Source organism: Ooceraea biroi, chromosome 8 (genome assembly GCF_003672135.1).
Source record: "Ooceraea biroi isolate clonal line C1 chromosome 8, Obir_v5.4, whole genome shotgun sequence".
In the NCBI taxonomy this organism is placed as follows: domain Eukaryota; kingdom Metazoa; phylum Arthropoda; class Insecta; order Hymenoptera; family Formicidae; genus Ooceraea; species Ooceraea biroi.
Window position 1 is genome coordinate 9,301,073 of NC_039513.1, and position 9,148 is coordinate 9,310,220.

Below are 9,148 nucleotides of genomic sequence, written 5' to 3' on the forward strand. Positions count from 1 at the left end.
TTGCGTGCCTGATTCTGCGGACATTTCGGTACGCACATTTCCTCGCGTGCTCGGTTTCCTCGGAACCGAGCCGATATCGATCGGGTTCGGTCTCGTTGATTGAGTCCCATCGTGCAAGACCCTCTTGAGAGCAACAGATGGTCGGTGAGTGACGTGACGAACGTCCGTTCTCGAAATAATGTATTCCATGGGAACCAGTCCAGCACAGGTACGGACCCGTGCACACGTACGCGTACACTTTACAACGGAAGTTCGTTGTTCGACTCCGTGGCGTCAACCCAACTCAGACATGCATTTATAATAGAATATACAGCAACGCTCGTCGGCTTCCCACCCTTGATTTACAGTATCCATCAAGTACCAGGATAAATTTCGTAGCCGCCTCTCTTCCCTCAGAGTTCTATGTAGTACTGAAGATTACTGTTATTCCGCTAGCGAACTAACGATGCTGAACTAGCGTTTGATAACCGATCATTAGATCGAGATGCGGCGAGATCGAAGCGTTTTTGCAGATGTAGTGGCTTTACTGAAAGATAAGAGGATAGCTGAATATACCCCGTGAAAATAGTAGAAAATCATTGCGGAGTTAACGTTAAGAACGAGCAAATTAAAGGCGTCGATCTATCAGCTATTCAATATTGCGTCTGTACGAGCCAACGTCTTACGTCATTCAATTATTCTCACGACAGGTAACTCCGCGAACACTGCTTTTACCAGGGAATACTAGGCGAGATTTGATACCCCATTATTGTAATTAAAGTTTTGAAAATTTAGGAATTAGAGATATAGTTTGAAATTTAAAAAATTTGGCGGTATTTTAGTCTCCCCCTCAGTTTATTGCATGCAAAAGTGTTTGATTCATTTTATAATACACAAGACTCGTCATCCAATCTTCTTTCGTAATATCGTTATCAACCGGGTGCGTAGCGTGCTCGAGAAAGCGTCAGCCATAATAAGCGACAGCACGCGATCCGAGCGTCGCCGAGGAATCAATGCAACCGGCAAGCAGCACGCGGTTGCGTTCCCGTGACAACTGGGCGAGCTGTCTTTTCAGCTCCAAAAAATTAAAATGCACCGACGCACCTTATTAATTGATCCTAAAATTAAGTTCACATTCCGTCAGGCCCGTCGCGCAAAGGCGAGATCGAAAACGCGTGTCGCGTGCGAGAGGTTCGTCAAATCGATCTCTCGTAATTTGGAAAAACATAATCCTTTGAGTTTTCTGTACGTCGGACAAACCTGATCGTCGGGGATTCGGGCGGATCTGCTGCACCTGGGAACGTCGCCTCATCGAAGGAGATTCAACCCCTTCGACAGAGAGATCCGCCACCGGAAACGGTGCTTGGCGCCGCGATTACATTGAAGGGATATACGGATTGCCGAGAGTGGATCTCGCGAAGGAGGAAAAGGCGAGGGCCGGATAATCTCCAGCGTGAACTCACCGAGCACGGAGAGGCTGAGACCGGAGCCGGGGCGAGCCGATCTGTCGGGGGGCGCCATGTCGCTTCTCTCTCTCTCTCGTCCCCTCTCTTTCTTTTTTTCCTTTTCTTTTCACGCTCTTCCCTTCCTCTCTCTCTCCGTTCTGCGTGAATGTCCCTGTCTTACTCTCGTTCACGCGCGGACGTGCGTCTCAGCCCGGCAGAAGAAATCCTCGAACACCGCGCGGCGCAACACACCCGAGTCGCATCACACATGCTGTCCGCACGCAAGTAGCTGGCGCGTAACACGGACGATGACGACGATAATGATAACGACGCTGCGATCAGGACGCGCACCTGACCATCACGCTTCCACGACGACGACTGCTGATGGCACGATCGTGCGATCCGATCGGAGGTTCCAAGACGTTTCGCGCCGTTGTCATTTTTCTCCTTTTTTTAAATCATCGGCGCTGGTTAGATCGAACGCACATACGCACGCACGTACGCGCGACGAAGGCTCGCGGCGCACTGACTGCCGGAGCGCCGGCGGCTGAGCGCAGCGCGGCGCAACGCGGCGCGGTGGCCGTTCGCGCGACGCCCGGGCTGGCTGATTGGCCGGCAGGTCGACCGACTGGTCGACTGGCTTGGTCGAGCGGCTGGTGGCCGCTCCGACGACTCCGCCGATCCTCACGGTCGTTCCTTCACGACGGACGCTCTCCGTCTTCGTCCTGCTCCTTCCCTCCGCTCACGACCTTTTCTTCTCTCTCTGGCGGCGTCCTCTTCGTCCTCTGCCTTGCTAGAGAGGCACATGCGCAGTTGCGAGACGACGGAAATTGCCGTAGCAGCCGGAATCCTCTTCTCGCGCGCCCCGCTCACGCCCGTGGAACCTACTGTTCTCCGCTTGGCGATGATGTGTCTCTGTCAATCGAGAGCACCAAGTTCCTCATGTACGCTAAGCGCAGGAAGTCTCTTGGGCAAGGGACTACCGAAATGATTAGAACGAGGAACACTAGAAAACCCGGGTCGAAATTTAAGATCTACTACGAACCTCTTACACAGTCATTTGTGCCTCTAATAATGCTCCTTGGCCTACAAGTTCTATCTTGAATTTACTAACGCCTTCTTTTAGCCTTTATTAGATCTCGTTGTCCTATACAATTTCTACTTTAGTCCTTACAACTCCTACCTCCTCTTTGGAATCTCTTTTGAACCTCTAAAATGTATCAAAAAATTTTCTACAAGGCGTGTTAATTTCTTGAAGTTCTTTTTCATCGAAGTTGAGGCCGCCTTTCCGCGATGCTGATTGGTTCTCTCGCTTGGCTCGAACTTCGTGTGGCTTGAACTTCGTGTTGCGAATGTCAGAATGTCATAGTGACTGTCAGTGCGGTTATATTGATAACTTTGTGTTATTTATTTCATCGTGTTTTATCGTTCGTGGTAATTAACGCCCGAAGAAATAGCAGTCTCTTCAATAATAAAGAGGTACCTCAATGCATTGGACGGCTTATAATGTAGCCCATTATAAATAAAAACGTTCATGTAAATACATTTGCGACACATATAAATAGCCATTTTTTAATAATCTATAATACTGCCATAATGAGATATTTTCAATGCGAATTCTTGAATTGTACAATGCAGTGATAATAACGTTTGGTAAGATTCAATACGAATAAGATATATTATATAAAGTTGTCTGTTTTGTGATTCGGAGTTATTTAATATTCCATTATCATATTTACTTTACTTGCATTTAAGATATATCTTAAATGCAAGTAAAGTAAATATGATAATGGAATATTAAATAATTCTGAATATTTATTTCCTAGAAATGTTTATAGTACAGGACCTGGAGATTTTATAGAGGTTCTAAGTAGATACTCTTTTGAGCCTTCACAACGGAGAAAGCGGCAATAAGTGACAGTTTGTAGTGTCAAAGAAGGACTTAATCACTCATATCTCGAGTACTACATTGGTTCTCCAAATTGAATGAAACTTGCAGGTTTAATGTAGGATAAAAATTTCGACTCGGGAATGCTAGAAAACAGTAAGAGTAGCTATTCTTCTCCGAGCATCAATGTTTCTGGACGTAGGCGAGAGTCTAATGTCCGTTCTCTGGACTAAAAGTGAAGAACAGAGTCGCAACCAGCGCGTTGAAAGGGTCGAATCATTTTATTGTCATTCCTTAAGGGGGGAGCCTGCTTTAGAACGTTGAAAATAAGGTATAATTTTACGAATTTTTTTTGGAGAAACTATACAGCGGATCATTATAAAACTTTGATGCATTTATTAGTACATGTTTAAAGATAAAAAAAATTATTTTTTGATTTGAATATATCGCCTGTAGAGGTCGTCCTGGAGGCATCTTAGTGCAGCCGGCATTGTAAATTCGTGAGCATTCTCCTGCCTCCAAATTTCATCCAAACTGAAAAATTGAAATATTTTCTCGTTATTTATGAATTCCCATCGTCGATGAACCTTTAATATTCATAAAAACATTAAGTTAAACAATTATTTTTGCATGAAAAAGTTCAAAAACTTTGCCTAAAAATCGTACTTTTGTGTTCTAAGCTCCACCATTTTGGCACTTTTCAACTTTTTTCTTCTCTCTTTGGTTCATCGACGATGCGAATTCATAAATAACGAGAAGATATTTCAATTTTTCAGTTTAGACGAAATTCGGAGGCAGGAGAATGCTCACCAATTTGCAATGCCGGCGACGCGGCTGCACTAAGATTTCTCCAGGACGACCTCTACGAGCGATATATTCAAATCAAAAAATAATTTTGTTTATCTTTAAACATGTACTAATAAATGCATAAAAGTTTTATAATGATCCGCTGTATAGTTTCTCCAAAAACAATTCGTAAAATATACCTTATTTTCAGCGTTCTAAAGCAGGCTCCCCCCTTAATCAGGGATCGATAGGAACGTGCAGTAGAAAGGACGGTCCTTCCGTCGTGTAACAGGTGCGCTTGTTCTCTGGATTATTCGTGTCTGGCTCGCGCTCGCGAGCATTACTTTCTACTTTCACATCTCGGCCTAATGCATGATCCTCATGCGCGCACCGGCACACGTTCCTTTCTTTCGCATCGGAAGGTCATCGGAGGTCCCCGCAGGAACCCGGAGACCATGCTGAACGGCTCTTGCTGATCGTGGCGAGAGAGAGAAAGGGTACACCGAGACCGAGGAGTCGATGGTGTGCATTCGCCGTGTTCTATCCTCGCCGTCTGATCTGTTGGTCGATGGTCCCACGCGGGTTCCAGATCGATGGCTCCCCCCGGCAGCCGCTAACTCGATATGGAATCAACTTCTTTTCACGCGCGCCTCTAATTATTCCCCGCAATTTATTATTTGCGATTCGCGACGCTGGCAGCGCGAAACTCGGGCTATCGGCGCGGACACACCGCCAATTTGCCGTGTGCTGCCCACCTTCCTATCTACCTACCATCTACCTACCTACCTATCTACCGGTCGCGTTATTACACGCCACTACGCGAGGCTGCGGTCGGTTACGCGACAAGTTCCAGCCCGTGTGCATCGGAACCTACGCGCGAGTTTGATTTTTGGCGCTGAACGGGGGAGGACGATTACGGGGGAAGCCGGGCGTGACGAGGTCACGAGTTCGAACGCGCGGTATGCAACTTGCGCTCGGGATTTTAAATTCTCGGCCTAGCTCGCGGTGAAAAAGCATGCTCTAACGATGGTCTAGAAGATTCGGCGAGACGGGTAAGATTCATCGCGGAGCGGTGTTCCCCGGAGGAAGTCGGCCTCTCGCTTCCTGTATCGGGACACGGTAGCCGATCTTCCGACCGCGGCGAACGCGTCGGGATATTTATCGCGACGCTACAGTCGCCGGTAAGCGGGTAATTTAAATGCAACGCGCCCGGCGCGAACCTCGGCGAAGCGCGAGTTCGCTCCGCGCCGCTGTTAAAATTATTATTTCATCTGCGTGTCAGCGTAAAAAAAGGAATGGAAGAGAGGGAGAGGGAGTCTCCCGTCGGGCGTTGCAGATAGCGTGCAGATGGCCGCCGCGCGATTTTCAAGCAAGCAATGATTTGTTCGGCCGATGACGATTCCAGTGACTCCGGTTGTGCGTGCGGTCGTCCGGTCTATTAAACGAGCATTCCGGCGGACGAGAGAGGAGCAGTCCGCTCTTCTTGTACGCGAAGCTGTTCCGAAAGGACGGCGCAAGCCCAGGGATGAACGCGGTCGAGAACATCGGTGATAACGCGGGAACACTTTACAAGTCTGATTTCTGCCGGACGACGCTGAATGTGCGTCGTCGTTTTTCACGACGTACGCTCGCGATACGCGACACGTAGTTCCACGAGAGAGGAAGAAAGACAGAAGGTGTGTGAGAGAGAGAGAGACCCGGGAAAACTCGATCGAATTAGCAAATCGGTGCAGTGGACTCTGGCGTCGATGTGCGGACGTATAGGTGTACGTCAATGCACCTTTCTACGTGGGCCAGTGCGGCGGATACGAGTGGGCGGACCGGGATCGCAGATTCAATAGCGACGTGACGCAGGCAGGGGCAGAGCCCACGCTGAAACGAGCATCGGTAATTAAACGAGCACCTCGCTCGACGGACTCATCATTAAAACGACGTCGACGCCGAGGACGACGACGATGATCACGTTCTGCCTGCTCCTCGTCCTGCTCCCAAGCGCAGAAACACGACGGTCATCTAGGGTATCATCAAGCGAGCCGAGCGCTTGAATCAGCGCCTGCTCGAAATAAAATTAATCTGCATTTATTAGTCTTTAGAAACCACTATAGACGTTGATTAGAAAGCGACATAAAAAAACGGGTTGCCGCTTTGTCCCAAATGTCGTAACACCGACCTGAAATGCTAATGATGGCGAGATAGATAAATCGTGCCTACCGTTTGGGACAAACGTTAACTCGCGAAATGTCGGGTAAAAATGTTGGTCAATGTCGCTGTACGATAACGTAACAAGAGAGTGCACGCATCACGAGGCGCAGAGGGCTCATGCCTCGGCAAGTGTGTTGCAAGACGGACCTTATACGGACGCCGGCACGGGGCTCGGTCCTGAGCAAAAAGAACCGTTCGGTCGCGGGCACTGTATAACACGCGTTCAGTGAATCTTACTGGCGATCGTCGAACACGAAGAATAGCGCACATTCGGCGCTCAAACAAGAAACCGTACTCCCCTCGTAGAAATTTCAAAACGGTCCGATACTGGGACTGTACCGTTTGCCATCGTGGCAGTATTGTGCCAGTACAGATTCGACACAGGAGTGTAACGCCATGCCGTACTTAATTGCCAGTACTGATCCGACACTGGCAATAATATATGGACCAGTATTCGGTAAATAACTGCACCAGCATTGGGCATAGAAGTGGACCAATTAATGTATTAATGTATAAATGTATTTTTTATATATATATATAATATGTATTTTGTACTATTTGTATTTGTGACTTAAATATTATAAACAAAGACTAATGCAAACAACATTAGTAAAATCATTTTGTAAATGTCGCGTGAATTAATATCGCGTTTAAAAGAAAAAGATGTTAAATCGGTTTTCCGGATGGTTATTTATACGTGATAACGCAAATGTTTCTAGCGAGAACGTCACGCCTGATCTGGCCATCTATCGGTCGCTGGTGAATCAATATATTGTTACAATCCTATTCTAAAAAAGGCGTGTTAACTTCGTGAAGTTCTTTTTTATCGAATATTGAGGCCTCTTTTCCGCGACGAATTTCGTGTGACTCGAACTTCGTGTTGCGAATGTCAGAATGTCATAGTGGCTGTCAGTGCGGTTATATTGACAATTGTATTTATTATATTATTTTTATTTTATTTTTTTTTATTTCTTATTTTATTATAGCGCGCGTAGCGCGCGCCTGTGTTGCTAGTTATATATTATCGGCAATGTATGTAGTCCAACGCTGAGTCTGTGTCGGTTGCCGAAGCATGGCCCGTCTCGCAACCAGTACTGGTCCATGTCTGTATTTTATAATGGCCCGTCACATGGCCCGGTTTTTAATAAGCACTGGGACAAGACTGTCTGCCAACTCTTTGCAGTACTAGCCGCCAGTATTGTGCCAGTACAGATCCGACACTGGAGTGTAACGCCGCTGCCGTACTTAATTGCCAGTACTGATCCGACACTGGCAATAATATATGGACCAGTATTCGGTAAATAACTGCACCAGCATTGGGCATAGAAGTGGACCAATTAATGTATTAATGTATAAATGTATTTTTTATATATATATATAATATGTATTTTGTACTATTTGTATTTGTGACTTAAATATTATAAACAAAGACTAATGCAAACAACATTAGTAAAATCATTTTGTAAATGTCGCGTGAATTAATATCGCGTTTAAAAGAAAAAGATGTTAAATCGGTTTTCCGGATGGTTATTTATACGTGATAACGCAAATGTTTCTAGCGAGAACGTCACGCCTGATCTGGCCATCTATCGGTCGCTGGTGAATCAATATATTGTTACAATCCTATTCTAAAAAAGGCGTGTTAACTTCGTGAAGTTCTTTTTTATCGAATATTGAGGCCTCTTTTCCGCGACGAATTTCGTGTGACTCGAACTTCGTGTTGCGAATGTCAGAATGTCATAGTGGCTGTCAGTGCGGTTATATTGACAATTGTATTTATTATATTATTTTTATTTTATTTTTTTATTTCTTATTTTATTATAGCGCGCGTAGCGCGCGCCTGTGTTGCTAGTTATATATTATCGGCAATGTATGTAGTCCAACGCTGAGTCTGTGTCGGTTGCCGAAGCATGGCCCGTCTCGCAACCAGTACTGGTCCATGTCTGTATTTTATAATGGCCCGTCACATGGCCCGGTTTTTAATAAGCACTGGGACAAGACTGTCTGCCAACTCTTTGCAGTACTAGCCGCCAGTATTGTGCCAGTACAGATCCGACACTGGAGTGTAACGCCGCTGCCGTACTCTGGGCTACCAATACTAGGCCAATGTTGGGCCAGTCAAACAACCTCGGCAATTTCTACGTGGGTCGTGCTGCAAATAATTTTTTATGTAACAAATACCTCGTGGCGATACCTCGAACATTCTACGGATCTCGAAGAGATTCATGATCTCTGATTGTTTCGCAAAATTCGCATGTGAATGTTAAAGACAGAAGATCCGGCGTTAATTTTCAATGCTTCTAGACGCACGAAAAAAGAATTACGTTTATTTACGGCGTTGAAAATGCGAAAGTAGGCGAGATAGATCTCTTTACATTCATTGACATTGCTTCGTATGCGTGCGCATGTACATACGTGGAGTGCCCGCCGTAACGTTGACCGGCATTCTAAAGGACCGAAAATTATTCGCGTTAGTTGAAGCTCCACCGGCGTATTAGATACAATTGGATGCGTGGGCATGTTAAACGTTAAATCGTCCTCCCGCTAATCGTCACGATAGGAGACGATGCGACGAGATTACTCCCGCCCACGATCGAGTTTCCTGTAAGACCAATAAAAAAAAGCGCAATAAAAGAAGCCTCCGATAACGCCGAAAACGATCGTCGTGAACAAACGGTGCGATGCAATATTAAAAGTTCAAGTTTGCGGCACAAGTCGTCGATAATAATGATCAATTATCGAATGTCTATCGCACGATGTTGCGGATATGTTCCAGAGAATTCAGGTGGATAAAAATTCGTCGACGGAAGAAACGAGAAACGTAATCGTCATTTATCTTCATCACGCC

At 46.0% G+C, this 9,148-nt stretch overlaps 1 protein-coding gene across 2 annotated transcripts in view; it reads right to left on the reverse strand.

The window, feature by feature from the left end:
• LOC105275641 (protein TANC2) overlaps positions 1-1,954 on the reverse strand; it is a 20,090-nt gene extending 18,136 nt beyond the window's left edge. For both annotated transcript variants that reach the window (XM_026972014.1, XM_011332622.3), the window contains exon 1: positions 1,443-1,954. In XM_026972014.1, the coding sequence (XP_026827815.1) occupies positions 1,443-1,500 (58 nt within the window). In that variant the 5' untranslated portion in view covers positions 1,501-1,954. The remainder of the gene's footprint in view (positions 1-1,442) is intronic.
• Between the last annotated feature and the right edge of the window lie 7,194 nt (positions 1,955-9,148).